Source organism: Aquila chrysaetos, chromosome 5, assembly GCF_900496995.4.
Source record: "Aquila chrysaetos chrysaetos chromosome 5, bAquChr1.4, whole genome shotgun sequence".
Lineage (NCBI taxonomy): Eukaryota > Metazoa > Chordata > Aves > Accipitriformes > Accipitridae > Aquila > Aquila chrysaetos.
In genome coordinates, this window is record NC_044008.1 from 15,626,415 (window position 1) to 15,645,232 (window position 18,818).

General features: G+C 45.6%; 1 protein-coding gene and 1 long non-coding RNA gene across 2 annotated transcripts; both read right to left on the reverse strand.

Annotated features, from left to right (window-relative positions):
- Nucleotides 1-265: 265 nt before the first annotated feature.
- On the reverse strand, nucleotides 266-2,150 carry CCDC71L (coiled-coil domain containing 71 like). Its single transcript, XM_030016162.2, has one exon. The coding sequence runs from the start codon at nucleotides 1,984-1,986 to the stop codon at nucleotides 1,117-1,119; it is 870 nt and encodes a 289-aa protein (XP_029872022.1). The 5' UTR covers nucleotides 1,987-2,150; the 3' UTR covers nucleotides 266-1,116.
- A 5,798-nt stretch (nucleotides 2,151-7,948) lies between these two features.
- Nucleotides 7,949-10,028, reverse strand: LOC121233359. The gene is made up of 2 exons (XR_005932551.1): nucleotides 9,663-10,028; nucleotides 7,949-8,553 (listed from the first exon to the last, which is right to left on the reverse strand). It is a non-coding gene; the product is annotated as an uncharacterized LOC121233359 (long non-coding RNA).
- Between the last annotated feature and the right edge of the window lie 8,790 nt (nucleotides 10,029-18,818).

Sequence of the window (18,818 nt, forward strand, 5' to 3'; positions counted from 1 at the left end):
ACACTTTTGTTATGAAGCGATCAGCTATCAAGTCTTGCTTTTTGCAGAGAAAGGCACTTCAGTGTGGTATTTGTGGCCTGCGAGCTACTGACTTTTGGCTGTCAGCACCAACATCATATCACAGCTCACCTTCGGACACCTATACATTGCTTTGATGAGCAGTGACATTCTTCACAAACTCTAAGCTTGTTTACATTAAGCGCCTAGATTGTGTACTTCACCCAGGAACCCGTCCCAGTGCGGTTTCATTGAACTGAAACGTCACTTGTTCTTTGACTTTTATTAAGTTCACTTAGGTTGACCAAATGAGCTTCCCTAAAGTAAACAGGGTTATAAAATATCAGGATGATTCTATCTTTAGGTGCTCAATAGAAACAAACATTAGTTCAACTAGAAAACTTTAAAAATGACTTTAGATACAAAAGTGTAACAATTATACTGCGCGATACATTTTTATATATCACTAAGCCCATGAAATTTAAAAAAAAAAAAAAAGTTTTTGCACCATCTAGAACAGCCACAAGTCCTGAACCTCCATTCTTTACGCATCCTTGATCAGAGTAAACTGAAGCTTGGGAATGCTTGGGATTCAAAATACCCTGAGCACATACTAGTGCAACACCACAACGCATACATAATCCATCAGAAAAGGGGGGAGGGAAGAAAAAAAAAATAGCAAGAATCAGATGGTGCTTTATTATACAAGCATGAAAGTAAGTTCCTTTGGAAAATAACTTCTCGGGTGGACTTCTGGACCAGTGAGGTAGCCCAATGGGAGAGAAAAAAGTGGAACTTGGTCCCCACGCGTGATACCTGCCAGACGGCCCCTCGCGCCTCGCCGCGCCCCGGCGGGGACGGGACGGGACGGGACGGGACGGGACGCGACGCGGCCCAGCCCGGGGCCCCGGCTGCGCGGCGGCCCGGCAGGCCGCCCCCCCGTGCGGCTGGGGGGCCCGGCCCCCGCCCGAGCGAGCCATAAAGTGCAGCAGCAGAACACGATCCAGACAAAAGCAATGTAAACAGGTGACTGATATCGGTCTCTTTGTCCGCGCCGCGGCGAAGACGAGGCGCCGGCCTTCCCCGCTCCCGCCGCGGGGAGAGGGGCCCCCCGCGGCCTCAGGACGGCGCCACGGGGAAGCGGCGCACCCGCACCACGGGAGACAGGTCCACGCCGAGGATCTGCTGCGCCCGGCGCCGCGCCGCCGCCAGGCTCCGCCGGCTCCAGACGCTGCCCCGCACCCGGATGGTGGGGAAGGTGGTGAGGCGGGGGGTGGCCGCCTTCCAGATCTCCTCCAGCGACTTGCCGCCGAAGGGCTCCCAGGCGGCCCCCTCCGCCGGGCTGCCCCGCTCGCTGTCCGCCTCCTCGCCCGGCGGCTCCAACGCCAACGCCGCCGCCGCCTCCCCCCCGCCGCGGGGGCCGTCGGCCGCCGGTGCCGCGGCCGCTTGCCGCTGCCTCTCCCGGCCCCTCCTGCGGCGGCGCCGCCGCCGCCTCCGCCGCTTGCCGCTGCCACCCGCAGCCGCGGCCCGGCGCTTGGCGTCGGCGGGCGGGAGGCGCCGCTTGCCGGCGCGGCGGCGGGGCCGCTCCGCCGAGGGCGGCGGCGGGTCGGGGACGACGGCGCGGCAGGAGGCGTATCCGTAGACGTCCTTGCTGCGAAGGATGACCGGGGAGAACTCGTGCTTGAGACTGCAGAGGAAGTTCCACAGCTCCGAGTCGGAGCTCATGAACTCCGTGGACTTGGGCATGAAGAGCTTGAGGGCGTCGCCCAGCGCCTTGGTGCCCGCGAAGGAGACCTGCGAGCGCGAGTACACAACTTTCTCCGCCTCCCCTTCCAGCCCCCAGGCGGCGGCCGCCGCTCCGTCGCCGGCTGCCCCCGCCGCCGTCGCCGCCGCCCGGGCGCCCGCGGCCGCTGCCGCGGCGCTCCCCGCCTCTTGGTTCATCTTCCCGGCTCCTCTCTCCAGCGCCGCCTGCTTCCTACTGCGGGTCATGGAGGCAGAGGGACGGGGTGGCGGGGAGAGGCGCCGAGACGCGAGAGCAGAGCAGGAGAGGAGAGGCGAGGCGCACGGGCGCCCGCCGCCTCGCCTCGCCTCCCCTCACCGCACCCCGCCGCCTCCGCGCCGCGTAGGGAGCGACGATCGATACCCCGCCGCCCGGCACAAAATGGCGCTTTAAACTCCCAGGCGGGGACTGCGCGGCGGACCGCCCTCCCTCCGCGCCTGGCGGTTGGCCCGTTTGAAACACGTCGGGCGGGCCAAGCCCCGCCCCCCGCGCCGTGGAGGCGGCCATTGGGAGGGCGGCGGGCGCCCCGCGGGAGGCCGAGGTGGGGGCGGCGAGGGGGCGGCCGGGCGCTTCCCCTCCCGGGGCGGCGGGAGGTGTCCGCCTGCCCTCGGCTGCGCGGGCGGGGGACGGCGTCGGGGAGCCCCGGAACGCCACTGGGCCGCCTTCCACCCGCCCCCGGTGGGGCGTCCCAGTTAGTGGCCCCTTCCCTCAGGGAACGGCGCGGGGTGCCGGCAGGTCTGGCGCGACCGCTGTGCCGTGTGCTGGCGTCGCGCCTCGCTGCGAGGACGAGGTTCTTCACAGGGCGGTGGGCAAAGATGGCTTCTAACGTGAGATGTGTGCAAGTAAGGGTTTGGTTGGACGCTTCAATGGGCAGGCTGCCCCGGAGGAAGAGCAAAGGCCGAGCGAAACGACAAAAATGGGTAAACGGACGTCGTACAGTGAAGTCCGCCATACGATATTAAATACATCCATCCTGTTGCAGAGGGGTTTTTTAACACGAACCTGTAGGCCAGTCGTTCGACGTCGTAAGTCACAGAATCACCGAACTGTTGAGGTTGGAAGGAACCTCCGGAGGTCATCTTGTCGAACCTCCCAGCTCAAGCAGGGCCACCTAGACCAGGTTCCTCAGGACCATGACCAGATGGCTTTTGAGTATCTCCAAGCATGGAGACTCCTCTCTCTGGTGACCAGTGATGGGACACGAGGAAATGGAATGAAGCCGCATCAGGCGAAGTTCAGACTGGACATTAGGAAAAAGTTCACCGAGAAGGGTGGTCAGTCACTGGAACAGGCTCCCCAGGGAAGTGGTCATGGCACCAACCCTGTCAGAGTTCAAGGAGCACCTCAGTGATGCTCTTTGTCATACAGGTTTAGTCCTGCGAGGAGCAGGGAGTTGGACTCAAGGATCCTTATGGGTCCCTTCCAACTCAAGACTCCACCACTGCTCTGGGTGACCTGTTCCAGTGCTCAGTCACACTCACAGTGCTAAAGGTGTTTCCTGATGTTCAGAGGGAACCTCCCGTGTCTCAGTTTGTGCCCACTGTCTCTGGTCCTGTCACTGGGCACCACTGAGAAGAGCCTAGCTCCATCCTCCTTGCACCCTCCCTACAGGTATTTACATACATTGCTAAGATCCCCCTGAGCCTTCTCCAGGCTGACCAGTCCCAGCTCTCTCAGCCTTTCCTCGTAGGCCAGTCGTGATGCTCCAGTCCCTCCATCATCTTTGTGCCCCTTCGTTGGATTCTTTCCGGTATGTCCATGTCTCTCTTGTACTGGGGAGCCCAGAACTGGACCCAGCACTCCAGGTGTGGCCTCACCAGCAGTGAATGAAGTGGAAGGATCACCTCCCTCAATCTGCTGTCAGTACTTGCCTAATGCAGCCCAGGATACTCTTCGCCTTCTTTGCGGCAAGTTCAACCTGGTGTCCATCAAGACCCCCAGGTCCCTTTCTGCCAAGCTGCTTTCCATCTGGGTGGCCTCCCACATATATCAGTGTATAGGGTTGTTCCTCCCCAGGTGCAGGACTTTGCACTTCTTGTTGAACTTTATGAGGTTCCTGTCAGCCCATTTCTCCAGCCCATCAACACTGAAATATTCACAGCATTGTTGGGATTGGCTTCGTATCCCAACAAAGCGTATCCCAAATGAAGTCAAAAAACCTCAGTCTTTGCATTGGTTGAGCCCTTTGTGAGAGTCACCAGCTTGCTGAGTCCACAGTGCCATTTCTTTCTGCATGGCACTGCTACGCTTGCAGCTTTAGAGCACAATTTTTTCAGCTGCTGTGAAATCCCATGTACCTCTAGACCATGCTTTCTGGTACTTCAGAGATTGCTGTTACAGGGAGAGTGTCTTGTTAGGTTCCCGGATTGTTTCAGTTAAACCAGAGCTCTTCCCCGCACCCAGAACAGCAAGGTATCGGCAAGGGCAGAGCTGGTTTAACGTTCCCTACAAATCCTACTCAAGGTTTGATTAAACTCCTAACTAATTACTTTCTCTCAGCATCGGTAAAGGGCAAGGAATAACATTTTTCTTCATAGACAGTCTTTGTTCTGTAATTAATCTTTCAGTTTAGAATAGGGAAATCTTTTATTCTCAACTCATCAAGAACCTAAATTGGAATGTCTAGAAAGCCAGTCAAATAAGAGGCAGAAATTACGTGTGAGAAATTATTCCTTACTGCCGATGGAAATAAATGAATTTTCTTCACAGTATAATTCAGTTTGTGTTCATGGGAAACTCAAGAATATTAATCCAAATAACCATTTAAAGTGGATATTAACAAAGCTATTTTAAATCTTCATGGGGACAGTCTCGAGGTGCAGCCATATTCTAAACCAGCTTTATAAATTACCCATTCTTAAAAAAAACCCTTTCCCAAAACGATGGTGTTAGTGCCATTTTTAATCGGATTCATTTCACAGCGTACTTTAGAGCACAGTCGTGCAGGCAGATTGATTTAACTGAGGGAGGTATCCTATCATGCAGAGGACAAGAGCCCGGAGCTAGAAGCGTCAGGGCCAGGCGTCTCTTGATCCAGCCGTGCTGCAATTAGTCACGCTCTTGGCATATGAGTGCCTGGTCGCAGCCGTGGGGTGACCACAGCTTAGCAAGACGCTCATCACCTGCTGGACCGCAGGAGATGACCTATGCTCATGTTCTCAGTGGCAAGAGCTCCCGCACTCTCAGATTCAGCAGCTCAGCTGACAAGTGGGCCCTCATTAAACTGCAGAAACCCAGTTGCTTATAATCATTGGCCATAACCTTTTTCCTGAAATTACAGACATTTCTGACATATGACTCAAAAATCATTGAGACAGAGGTGGGGAATTTTAAGCAAGCGGTAAACGAGTCACTGTAGCTACAAGTGAAAAGGGATTACGACATTTGTGTGTTAATCAGCATTTATTAATTATTTTGACTTTTTTGCTTCCAGGATGGACAATACCATTTTAAGGCATAGGATGTAATCTCAATTTTGCAACTTCATTATGAGTTTTCTGCAGTGTAACACTCTCCTTGTAATACCTTACAAAGTCATCTCAAAAAAATCCACAGTAATTGGCTATCTTTTAGTAATTTACAATAGCTCAGTACAGTAAAAATGATGATAATAAAATTAATAATCCTTTGGAAGTGCATAGCTCTTCATTTTAATCGTACTACTTCTTATAAGCATTAATTATCACTCACAGTACTCCTGAGTTGTGTAAGTAAATATTGCCTTTCTTTAACAGATGAATAAAATGAAGAAGTGGATTAAAATGGCTTGACTAAGATGTATAGACTCAATGACTTAATTTTCTGTAGATATTAATTTCTAACAATCATTAGTCTAAAAATACAGTGAATGTCTACATTGGAACAGAGAAGAGAAAAAAAATCTGTAATTTTTGTTCCAAATTATTTGTTAGAATTTCTTTTCTTTATAAAATTCTTGAGAAGGCGGGGGGGGGGGGGGGGGGGGGCAAAGTACCAATTGAGAAATTACTGCAGGGACACGATATTTTCCTAAATAATGCCTTCCTAGTACCAAAAAACCACTGGTAACTGCTAATTATTTTAACTGCTTACAATGTTATCTGTACGTATGATCACATCAAATTTTGAGTCCTGCTGATGAAACCTAAAATCCTGGATATTAACTCACACCACTTCTGCTGCTGGGGCTTTTTCCCCAGAATACTCATGCTCTTCTACCCAGATTAGCAAGGACAATTTTACTGTCTAACGCCTTTAAAGATAACCACTCTTTTCTAATATCTTTATCTCTGCTGTTGAGAGGTTGCATTAACTGGCAGCCTGCTTCAGTTAATTTGCCTCCTAAATGTCTTTAGCATAGTTTCAGGAAAGTTTGCGGGACAGTACAAGCATGACTCCACATCCATTTGCAACTAAACTTCAGATGTTACCCAACCCAACAGTCATCAGGTTCCTGGGTCTGAGAAGTGCCCAGACAAGCATTGGCAAAATTCCTGAAAATACTTTCAAAGAAAGACAAAAGCAAATAATTTACAAGAATAGTCTCTCAATCAGTTATCAGAAAAAAAAAAATAATCATGGAATTGCTGTGTGTAGGAATCGCAGTTACAGTCAAAAAGGGAAATAAGATGTTAGGAATCACTATGAAAGGGATAGAAAGCAGAACAGAAGACAGCATTCTGCTGAATACAAGTCCATTGTGCCTCCACAAATCTTGAATACTGTGCATTTCTAGTCTTACCATCTCTAAAAGGATATAGCAATGATACAAAGAAGGGCAACCAGGATAAGCAGAAATATGGAACAGCTTCTCTATGAAAAGAGATTAAATAGTCTAAGACTCTTCAGCTTGAAAAAACAGATGGCTGAGGAAGACTACGATAAAGGTTTATAAAACTGCGATAGTACAAAGAAGGCAGATAAGGAATTATGACGTCTTAGTTTTCATAATCCAAGAATGACAGGGAAGCACATGAATCTATAAAGCAGAAATTTTTAAATGACCAAAAAGACACACTTTTTTTTTTTTTCAGGTGACTCATAATTACTCTGTGGAGTTCATTTTTCAACAAAATTGTGGGTCCCAAAATGGAAAAATGTACCCCAGTACTGAACATAAAGGTGAGCTCATTGAGAAGGGGTTGCAGGCATTACAGAGCACACCATTCAAAATGATTAGATGTGAATGGAGGAAAAAAAACCATCAAGGCCTGTTGTACATGAAAACCAAGTCTAGCACCTTGGGCTCAGAAAGCTTGTAAGCCAAGGGCTAGGAAAGGAAGGAAGAATACATCAGGGGAGGTAACCCTCAATGTTTGCACCATTCTCACACTCTTTCCCTAACCTTCTGCTTCTGGCCTCTAACAGACAAGGATGCTGGACTAGGTGGACCCTGGAGCTGGCCATCGTGGCTGGTTCTACTCTACAGACCTGTTAGAAGACAGAAGAGGGCCACACAACAATACAATGTAGTGTTTCTTTCACGGACCTTTACTGTTGCAACGACTTGCAACACCTGGAAGAACATATTCTAGAGCTAAAAGGCATTTGCAGGGAAAGACACACAGAGGTTACAGAGTCCATCAGCAGCCAGGAGCCACACTCAGGCAGAAGCCCAGCAAGGATGGAGCCTGCGGTCAAGTGTATTCCACTGGCTCTGATTACTGCATGCTCATTTTTCACTTTGTTCATAGCCTCAATACATCCTCTTTCAAAATGGTGACTGACTACATGCAGAGGGGAAGAAAGGATCTATTTTTTAAATAAGCCTTTTATTTTTATAGCATTCATTGACAATAATGTTTGGAAGAGGAAAAAAATCTCCAACATTTTAGCAGAAGACTTTGATACATTCAAAAAACCCCTGAAGCAATAGTAAAAATAAAAATACACACAGAAGCATGCTTTGTGTTACAGAAAGCACTCCTAGAAGATATTTTAGCAGAAGCTGTTTAACATTTGTTTCTACATTCTGGGAAGTAATCTGTATGTGATGCACATAACCATGCAAACTGTGCATCACTTATATCATCATTGCCCTGTTATTAATAAATGCTGATAATAGCTGTACTGGCGGTCACTACAGTTTTGAGGGTCGATAATGGTCACTTAGTCTAAAACGTCAAGAAGTCCTTGGTTTATATACCCAAAGTGAAAACTTTCCTTGCTAATCCTGTTTTTATTTCATCTTACTTTTTCTCTCATTCCCTTCAGTTCACCTAAGCCATCTGTTTAACCACCCATGTTGGCTTTGACTATATTATACTCCCAAATCTGCTGTCTTTTCTACCCCTAAAGTAGTTCTCCTGATGTTAACTTCACTATAGACAAAGTAGCAGTACTTTAACCACTGTGCCATCTTTGGAAAGCCAGTGTGAAGTGAGAGACATGGTGGTAGCCACACTGTGTTGTCTTCACCAATTAAGCTGGTAAAGTGAGAAATCAAATGGGGGGAAGTACTGTAGATTAGAGCATGCAGGTTTTGGAAACTGAATATGCTAGACCAGGAGGAAAAAATCCCAACATTCTTATTCTAGAATAAATGCTTTCACAAATGAGATTATTTCAGAGTATCTATTCCACTTTCTTTTCTGTTCCCACCTATTTTATTCTAGGACAACTTCCAGATGGAGCTTCAGAAGGAGGATGCAGCTCTGCAGGTCTCAGGCTGCAGGGAGTGCCTGGGGCCTGTCGCTGAGGTGGGGGCAGCTGGAGGTGGTCTTTTAGCCCGCAGGAGATGTGCCATTGTTGAGAATCTGTGTCACCAGCTAAAGGAGCTGTGAGAAGATGTCACCAGACTGTGAAGCAACATAAGAAAAAACATTTTTACTGTAAGGGTGATTGTACATTCGACCAGGTCACCCAGAGAGGTTGTGGAGTCTCCGCCCTTGGAGATGTTCAGAAACCTAGTGGACACATTCCTGAGCAGCCTGCTCTAGCTGACCCTGCTTTGAACAGTGGGGTTGGATTAGATGATCTGCAGAGGTTCCTGCCAACCTCCACAATTCTGTCATTCTGTGATTCCACTGATTGAGAAAAGGCAAACCCTTTCTTTTTTTTTTTTTTTTTTCTTTTTATCTTTTTAAATTCTATTTTCTGCTGGTATAATTTATGTTGGAACATTCTCCTTCTTCTATTTCTAAAGTCACTTTCTGTCTAAAATATGTTTCCTACTGTACATCCTTTAAATGATAATCCTCATTTATAAACCAGAAAGATGATCTGCACTACTTTACAATACAGGACCAAATTGGTATGTTTTCAGTCGAAACTGTATTATCAAAGGTGTAAAATGGGTCAGTCTAGTAGTGCTTTCTGAATATAATTCCAACATAGGAAATATGTTGCTCGAGAACATGGTTCTCACACATCACAGACCATATCATCTTGTAATATTGATCACACTGTTTCCTGAGGCACTCCATTTAAAGTGCTGAGACAGTTAAAACAAACGCGAATTTCATTCACTTGTCTCAAACCAGACAATTTTAAAAGCCTACTAGCAATTATTTAATAACCTTATTAATTAAATCTTACTTCTTGATACCAAGTGTTGCTGAGCACGTCAATTCAAGAATTCTTTTCATGATACACTCCAGCCTGTGCTTCCATTTTGCTTCCTACCAGATTTGTGCATTATCAGATGAGCTGACAGTACAAATTCACTCCAGAACAGTGGGAGCACGCAATTGATTTTTTTGTTGAACTTGCCACAGGATACCATGCAATGTTTATATTGGATTTCTGTTTTATGCTGGCCTAAGGAGGACACGATACGTGATCCAGCATAAAGTCCATGGAGAGAAAGCTACCCTTCAAAAGGCTTTGAACAAATTAGAGCGAGGGAGCTGCTACTAGCTCAGCTTTGTATGTCATATGGATGTGGCTTTATTAAATGGATACTTACAGCAGCTTCACTGCGTCACCGGGCCACGTCTTAGTCAGGCTCGCTCTTACTCGTTCTCCTTGTCCGCATGAGCCTTGCAAACCTTCCTGCCCGCTGTGTTTCTTTTAATGGAAAGTGATAGAAACCGGTCCTTTTTCAGGTCGTCGCTGGCACTTTCACAGGGCAGGGGAGCGTGAGCTTCGGACGGCTCAGGTGGAAGAGGGTCTTGATCTCCCTCTTCCAGTGAATGTTGTAAGCACTCAGTTATTATGTAGATGTTGGCTGTTAGCTTTAACACCTCCTCTCGAATCTCTCTTTTGTTCTCTGAGTTAGGCGTGGGCTCCAAAAGCCTGGAAGCCTTGCCCCCGCGCTCCTCGGTTCCTCCTGCTGAGGGAGGGACCTCTGTCCCCGCTGCGGGCGGGCGGCGGGGCTTGGGTGGCCTCGGGGTGCAGCACCGGGAGCCGCCACGGGAGACCTGGCTTGGGGAGCACCGGCGGTGCCGGCTCTCTTAAAATGAGCTGAACTCCTTTACTAACTGAGATCCTGCCCCGACTTAAAACCTGCTAGAAGTCTGCCCACGTTACTTTTAGTTGGATCATTTTCTATTCCTTGAACGTATTTCGAATGCTACTCAATGCAATTCTAGTTCAAAACGCCTGAATTGAGAGTTATCACCTTCCCAGAATATTCTAATAATTTATAGTTTGGTAACACTTGGTTGACAGTATTCTTTATAATCCATTTTAAATTATTGTGAAGTTACGTCAGCTCATAATAAATATCTAAACTGGATAATTTGAACACATTAATTATTTCGACCGTTTTCGAGAATATTGTTATAAAGAAAGAATAAAAATAGATTGATAATACCTAGAGAACTGGGCTTTTAGATTGTACGTTTTAAAATGAAAGAAAAGATTCTCCGTAGCTGTAGATACTCTTCATTTCAGTACAGACACACTGACTGATACTAGCTGAGGTTTTGACCCTATACGTGATCTGCATTATTATTAAGTCTCTCCTCAAAAGACAATAATATTCAAGGCAAGTTCATCCTCGGTGAACCTGCAATGGCTCCACGTGGATGAGTAGCTCATTTACCAGTGTTTTTAAATTATCTTTCAGAAATGCAGTGAATTACTTAATGTGTTTATTCTCACAGAGGCATATACATATTACGAACGCTATCAACCAGCAATTGCAGTAAATATTTTCCAAAATATACAAGTGCCCCAAACTTCCATTATAAAGTGAAAAAGTCGTCAAAGTTAACAAATCGTCTATATTCGATCCCCATTCCCCTCAGCTACCTTTGGAAGGCTCCTCCAAATAAGAAATGGTAGTGGTTTAATCTTTTACTAATTTCATTAAACCCATGCTAAGCCCTAGCGCAGTCACTCGCTCCGGTTTATGTGTGGCGTGTTTCAGTTTATTTTATACCGGCTCCTATTCCATTTAAGTTCAATGAGCCATCTTTGCTCACATTTAAGAGTACTCACATAAGGCTTAGCACTGCTTTAATAAAAGCCACCTAATTAAGCCAGAATTTTCACTGTCCATTAGCATTCTCTTACATCAGCATTTAGAGTCCTATGGTTTTGACACTAGGAGCCTAAAGTTGAAGTCCCAATGCGTTGTCTGGAGGGAGCTGCTCAGTGCTCAGTGCTTAACATTTGCAATTCATGGCCTGAGCCATTAATTATTCCTTTGCATGCAAGAAGAACTGCAAATGTCCTATCACTTTGGAAAAAGTGGTCATTATTTAGAAGTGTAAATGAAGATGCCAGAGGCTAACCTCAAATCCTGTCTGAAACAAAGACTGGCATCTTTAATCTCTGGACTGTACCAATGGATTGGACACATTGTAACAGAAAAATACCACATTTATTCTCAGCATTACATATTACATGCCCTAGATCTATTTTTGCTTTCATATTCCTCATATTCTTCATTCCTTTTCTAGATTCTTCCTAATCCAAATTCTTCCTAATCGTCCCTCCCTGACTGAAAGCTGAATCACTGAAATTCCTGCTCATTTGCTTCCTGCCAAAATGAGCTGGTATTTCCAAAAGCACCCTTCCTCCCAGTGACTAATATGTTACAATACAGGTTTGCTTTGCTTGCTGCGTGTTCTGTTTTGTCCCACAATGGTTATACAATTAAACAATTTAGTTACAAAGTGAATAAGACAATATGCAGATCTTGATATGTACATGGCATGTATGTGACAATAGCGAAGGAAAAACAAATCAGGAAAGAAACAGTAGAAAAAACTGGAAAGCTGAGACTCCAGGACTGATGTAAAAATTGTCGATAATGAAGAAAATGAAAATGATTGCCTGATACAATCTGCATTTGCATAAAATTTGGAGGAAAAAAATAAACCTACAGTCTATCTCACCATGGCAGAGACTATAGAATGGTTTTCCCCAGTGACAGGTGTTTCCTAGCAGAAAGCTCTTGTGCCAGGAAAGGTTAAAACACATGAAGATGGAGAGTTGGCCAATTACAGAAAAGTGGAAGGATTAGAAAGGGATTACAAAATGAGCAGAGAAAGACAAGTAGATTGCAAGGGACTGGCTCACCTGATGGCAAACTAAATCAGACACATTTAAAATTGCTAAAGTGTCTGATGCAGGCTAGCTGTCAGGGTGAATACAGGCATTTAATCCATTTATCTCCACTGATTTTAGAAGAATTTTATTAATAGTTTGGATGAGAGTCCTCTGGGAGTCCTGATTAAACTGAAATTAATTCTATCACAGGTGTAGATAAGTTTTCAGTCAGAACTGATAGTTTCTTTCAGCCAGTCTCTTCTTTAAATTAATGTCCATTGGTTATGTGATACCCAGAGCAGCAGTGGAGAGATCTGTAGCAAAAACAAATCGGTCATTGCTAAATCAGTTCAGCTCCTGTGCAGCCTTCTCCAGTCCCTCCTCATGGACTATCTTCCCATACATTAGCTTTCCTAGAAGTCACTGATCACTTCATATGTGTGTTCAAATCCTTATTTACTTCCACTTTGAACAACATCTCCAGGTTCTGATCCAGAGATCCACCATTTAGTTATGGCCAGTAAAAAAGGCATTATTTTCAGCACTATGTCACGTGCTGATATTAAAAATGAATGAACCTAGAAAAACTAGGTAAAAGACTTCTCACTGGGAAACCATTTGGATATACAGCTGCTAGTACAGACTAGAGCTACTGGTTATCTGGCATATCCATGTTTAACTTCTAACTCCTCCATTATCACTTTTTAACGCAGTTCCCTCAAACTATGGCTAACATAGTGTAGGATTCCTGTAGTACAGGTCTTTGGCACTACTGCATTTTGTAGAGCTGCCTAATATCGCACTGGTACAAAAACATGATCCATGGTCTCCCAAAACTGTTTTAAGCCCTGAGCTGTTACCTACTTTGGATTTATCACCAAAATAACCATTCTGAAAATCCTGAGGTCTGCAGCAAGATGAAATATTTTTGAAATTTTGAAAATACCTTCGGGATAAAAAACCTCTTTCCTGCCCAAGCTCAGTTGACATGAAAATATACTTCACCATGTCTAACAGTTTCTGCATTTGAAATGCAGAGCTCTGTAAGACGACAGGAATGGTGTCGAGGGCAGCACGGGCAGGCTGTTCCACCAGGGAAGACGTGGAGGCCAGGAGCTGAGGGTGACAGCAATGCGGGCAGGAGCACTGCCTCACCAGTGAGGCGTGGGAAGCTGAGTCAGCGAGTCCAGGTCAGGAGCGGGTCTGGAGGCAGTGACGAGAGTCAGCCTCAGGCCACCCATCAGCCGGGAAGTCTGTTGTGATGCAGCAGGACTGAGGCCAAACCAGGGAGTCAAGCCAAGCCAGGGAATCGAGCCAAGCCAGGGAGTCAAGGTCCAGGTCAGAATGAGAAGGTACGAGGGGAGGTGCAGACGCAGCTGCTACGCAGCTGTGAGGTAGCGCAAGCAGCACCAGGAAAAAGGGCATTAACTTAAAAGCAGCTCCCAAGGGAAGGAGGAGCAGGCCCTCTCTCTTCATTGCCTTCACAGCAGCTCTTACAGTGAAGAGGCTGTGCTTCACTCAGCCAGCCAAACTCCTTGGAGCTGGGGGAGGCACTGAGGGCTCTGACAATGGCGTATTGGGATAGACTGAAGGTCTGTCTGTGATAGTGGCCAGCTGTGGAAAAGAACTGGCTTCAGCCTCTTTGTTTTGCTTTGTAGGCCAGGCACTCTCACTGAACAAGAAGCTCTGCTCCTAGCTGTCTTTGTATTTTCTTCTCCCCTCACACCCAAGTAAAGAGAGGCAGAAACAAGGAGGAAAAAAACCAGCACCACTATGGCTGCAGCCCTCAGTGTCCCCACCACCAGCATCAACACTGTGAGAACTGCCACCACCATCTTCTGAAGTTTCCCATTATGTTTGGGAAGAGCCAAGGGCTCTGCAACTACTGCTGCACCCAACACCTTAGTACAGCAAAACCTACAAGTCATTGCCTGAAGAAATAGCTCCCACCATTCCCAAATTTTCCTCTGTGTCCCCAAGGGCTATCGGGCTCAGCCTCATTTTCTTAAGCGTATCACCACCCTTCTCAGCTACTGCTTCTTCTGTTCTTCCACCTATTGCCTCCTTTTTTAGCACAAACAAAAGCCATTTGCCTTTCATTTCCCCTCTCTATATTGTTTCTTTTGCATGCAGTTCCTCCTGCTCTCAATCTGTTTTCATTTTCTTCTTTGCCTTTTTTTTTCATTTTTCTTTCATCTGTCACCAAACCATGTCATTTCTTTCCACCTGTCTACAGGCAAAGGGTGAGTTGCATTGTATCAGAGTGCACCTCTTGGCTCCTGTCACTTGACATGGTTAGGTGGTGGTATTGGTGGAGGTTCAGCTAGCACTGGTAACAGAAGTGGTACAAATTCAGCTGCAAGGTGGAAATTGTGTAGTGCTGTGGTAGTGCCTCTCTTTTCCTTCTCTGTGCAAGTGTTGTGAGGATGCAAGAAAAAAACTCCAGTCCACTCATACATGCCTCCGCTTCCATCTGTTTGTTTGTGCTGGATGCTGAGGGAGGGAAGATCCTCTAATCACAGGTGGTGGCAAGCAGTGGCCAGCAGCTGCACGAGCAACCATCTTGGGTGCTGTTTCTCTGGAGCAACAAAGGGGCCACAGAATTCTCCATGACTGTGGTCAGGCTTCCCCTAACTTAGCCATGTGAATTTTTAGCATTCACAACATCACCTGGCCAGGAACAATGTGGGTCTCCTGTGCAATGAACATGGTCTGGAAACAAGCAGCTGGGATGATTACTTGGGAAAGGACTGCAAGGAGAATATACAGCAGTTTAAGGAGACCTACGGAAAGGCTAAGTGCGATAGTCCAGAAGAACCTAATGTTATGAAGGAATAGACCACATTACCAGTACCACAAACTCACCGTCTAAATGTATCCAGTGCACAGCACAGGGCCAAAGGCATTATAAAGAGGAGGAGATCAAGAGTGAAACTGGATGTATTGCAGTGTGTTAACCAGAAATGTGTGGTTCAATCATACCTTTTTAGAAGGAGCATTTGTAGCTGCTGTTGGTGAAGACATTCTCCCTAGCTTCACAAACACCGTACAAAAGATGTGATGCCTCTAAATGGCTGTGGCCTTCCTTGCACTGCAATGGCAACCGCTTGCAAAGCACCATGGCAGTACTTTCAGGTAGGCAGCAGTGCACACACTACTGTCATCCCTTTGCTATGTATGTATTTGTATACTACAAAAGTATGTATTTGCATAGCATGCAAGCAAAGTTCCTGAAATAAGATTAATCATAGCCAGTCAGTGAGGGGCAAATCCTTTCTGTGCTTGTGTTTGAATTCATTGGCTTTGGTGTAGTGCTGGACTGCGTGTTAAGGGTACCTCTTCTCTAGTATCTATTGTGACAACTCTTCCTAAATCTTTGGGTAGCACGAGACTTAGCAAGCTGCGGATCAAACATCCTCCTCTCTCCAAGGGGCAAATGAGTCCAGGTGATACATTATTTAAGTGAAAAGGCATTATTAGTAAAGGACAGGAGACCAAAATAGAAAATACCAGCATGCAACTATAAATCCATCCTTTGAATACAACGTACAGGTCAATAGCTTTGGTATAGCAGATCTAGAAAAGTTACAAGGATGAAATTTAACATGATGAAGAAGCAATGGGATGGTTTCTGTACAAGGAATAAGTTCTTGGACTTCTAGCCTGTGACAAATAGGTTTATGGCAGAAGGAGAAAATCATGAATGCATGGGAAAGACAAATGGGGAATGGTTATGTGCTGTCCCTCCTAATATGAGACCTAGAAGGCATAAAATCAAATCCTCAGGTGGCAAAAAAAAGAGACACTTTTCTATGCAGTGCATAATTAAGCAGTGGAACTAATTGCAAGATGCCATGGGTTTCAAAAGCTTACATGATTCAAAGAACAATTAGACAAATTCATGGCTGAAAATAATCTACCAAGCACTATTAAAAGAAATCATACCACAGGATCAGGCCTTGGTCTGGATGTGCTAGTGAGAAGCCTGGTTGTCTCCCCAGGATGAAGCCCAGGGGATAGCTGGGAGATGATGATCCTCCTCCAGGTACATAAGTGGCAGTTGCTGTACTGATGATGATGAAAATAATAATTAACAGTACAAGGCTAGATAAAATTACAGTTCTGAAGGATACTGCAACAGGGTGGATCTAATTTGAGGGTGGGAAGCATGGCAGAGACAGGGGTCCAGGGTTCCCCTCTAGCACGTGAAAAGTAAACCCTGTAAGGAACCTTGTGATCTTTGTGTACAAACTTTGCACTTATTAATTTAAAAAGGAATAAATATTGGTAAAAGTCATCTGTCATGATTGCTGTAACCCATAAGCAGGCCTCAAAGACTATAATTAGAAGGGGGGGGGGGGGGGGAGAATAAAAGGAGATTCTTACCATAACCAGTTTTAACTGGGAATATGTTAATACAAGGTGGTACCTGCCGAACAAAGTAGTTTAACAAGAAGAAATAGAAACCTAGAAGGCTGATAAAAATATCCAACTTGTCTTGTCCTAATGCATCAAGTGAAGGATGTAATCACATACTTATTTTAGGCATCTAAGTTAGATGCTGAAAAGTCCATGGAAAATGCATAACTCTTCAATTAAAAGAAAAATTGTAGCCTTCTAGTTTCAAATGCTCTGAATTTGTGTTTAAAACAGGCTAAGGTAGATAGTGTGCATGCCCCAGGATGACATTGTTGTATTTTCCCAGGCACTTATGTACAATGTGCATTTCCATTTTCTAAGCATTACCTGTACTGAGGTGACACAAGGGAATTCTTCTGCGTCCACTACAAGCAGGAAAAATATTAAAGGTCAGTAATGAGACAGTCATCATACTTCACCCAAGATAAATGGACATCAGGATCAGCACAAAGCAAAGGGAGAACAAAAGAGATACCACCCTGAAGAGATGCCTGTCACTTCCCTAAAGATTTTTTGACAGAATGGGGGCAGGTGCTGAACAAATATTCGCTCTGGTTACCTGTGGGAAACACTGGAAAAATCCTGGAATCAGGCATCCTGTGCGCCAGGACAGGCAGATGTGTCCTGGGCCATCCACCTGTGCTCAGTAAACCTCCCTACACTGAGTGTTGCTCTGAAACTAAGGCCACCCTTAGGATGCTGTGCTTCAGTTAATGCCAAACAGCTGCAATCCAATTTTGAGTTCAGTGTACACATTTGTAGCTAGCTGTTTTCAGCTGGCTAGCTGTCTGCCTGCAAAGATTCCAGTAATATCAAAGTTAGTTTATTAACACTGAATTTCTTAACAAATGGATTTGGTTATGTGACACGTGGATGTATGAGCACTTGCAAAAAAATGCAAGGCATTGAATCCAAACCATAAAATAGCTACCTATCTTAAAGTATCATAATACTTAATAAGACAACTGACTGAAAAGGAATGGGAATATGCTCCAAAGGGTCAATTCATGCTTCTACCTACCCATACAGATTTTCTGGAAAACTTTTTAATCCAACAAGGCTTTTGGGGGGTTTTGGTATTATTCTAAATGTATTTAAAACTTACTAATGGAGGCCTAACTTTTTAAGTTTCCATCTTTCAACTTAAGGCTAGAGGTTTCTTAAAACATTCAATTTGCTCCAGAAAAGACTAGCATTGAAACTTCATATTGTTCTCCAGAAACTGTGACTTCTTCTTTTTAAAATACCATTTCCCATAAGTCAGCATGCAGTTCTACTGGCATGCTTTTCTTTCTCTTTCTTTGAACACAGTATAACTTGATCCCCTTCTTATGTTACTGGAAAAGTATTTATGTTTCATAACCATTTGGCTTATTTTACTGAACTTAATAATATTTGCTGTATCCAGTTTGCTAATATCTTGACTAGGATCTTTACATCTGAATTTAATAATAACTTTGTCCTGTACTCTGCTTTCCTGTGTTAGGGATAACTATTGTCTTATGAGCTTGAATAGAAGCTGGCTCATCAGCTCCCCATCAGATCCACTGGCGCTGTGAGTGTGCAGAGTTCTACTATCCTGCATGGTGATATTCTGGCAGATAATGTTCTGTCATAGATTCTAATATTCTAATATTCTGTCATTGCGTCTAATAACTGGAGTGACGGTAGCCTGCATTTAAGAGCCACCCTGTCAAGCAAAGCATGTTCCTCAGTGCTGATTTCAGACTGACCTCGTATGTGAGGGAGACCTATATGTTACTGGCCTTAAGATGTCAGCAGTCTCACCGGTCTGTGCAGCACCCCTGGATAAGTGAGTTTTGCCGGCCACCCCCAGCTGTAGCCCTGGCAGAGGCAAGTTGGGGAGTTGTCGGAGACCCCAGGTCCACATCTGAGCTCCTTACTTAACCCCAGCTGTCTGCTCAATTCTGGCAAAGCCTTGGCTCAAAACGTGGTGGGCAGCTGACAGGCAGCTCCGGCACAGGCACCTCTGACAGATCGAGCTCTCGCGTGGAGCCCGTCCTGAGCAAGAGGGGTCCCTCTCTTTCCTGTCACGCTCCTCTCTGCCAAGCTGTGTCCAGAACCAGATTTAGGTGCTTACACGACACAGTTTACATGGTGACTTAGTGGGATGTGAAAGTTCTGGTTACGCTCAGTTTGGATGGCACATGTAGTCGTTAGCACAGATGTGGTAAAACCATGT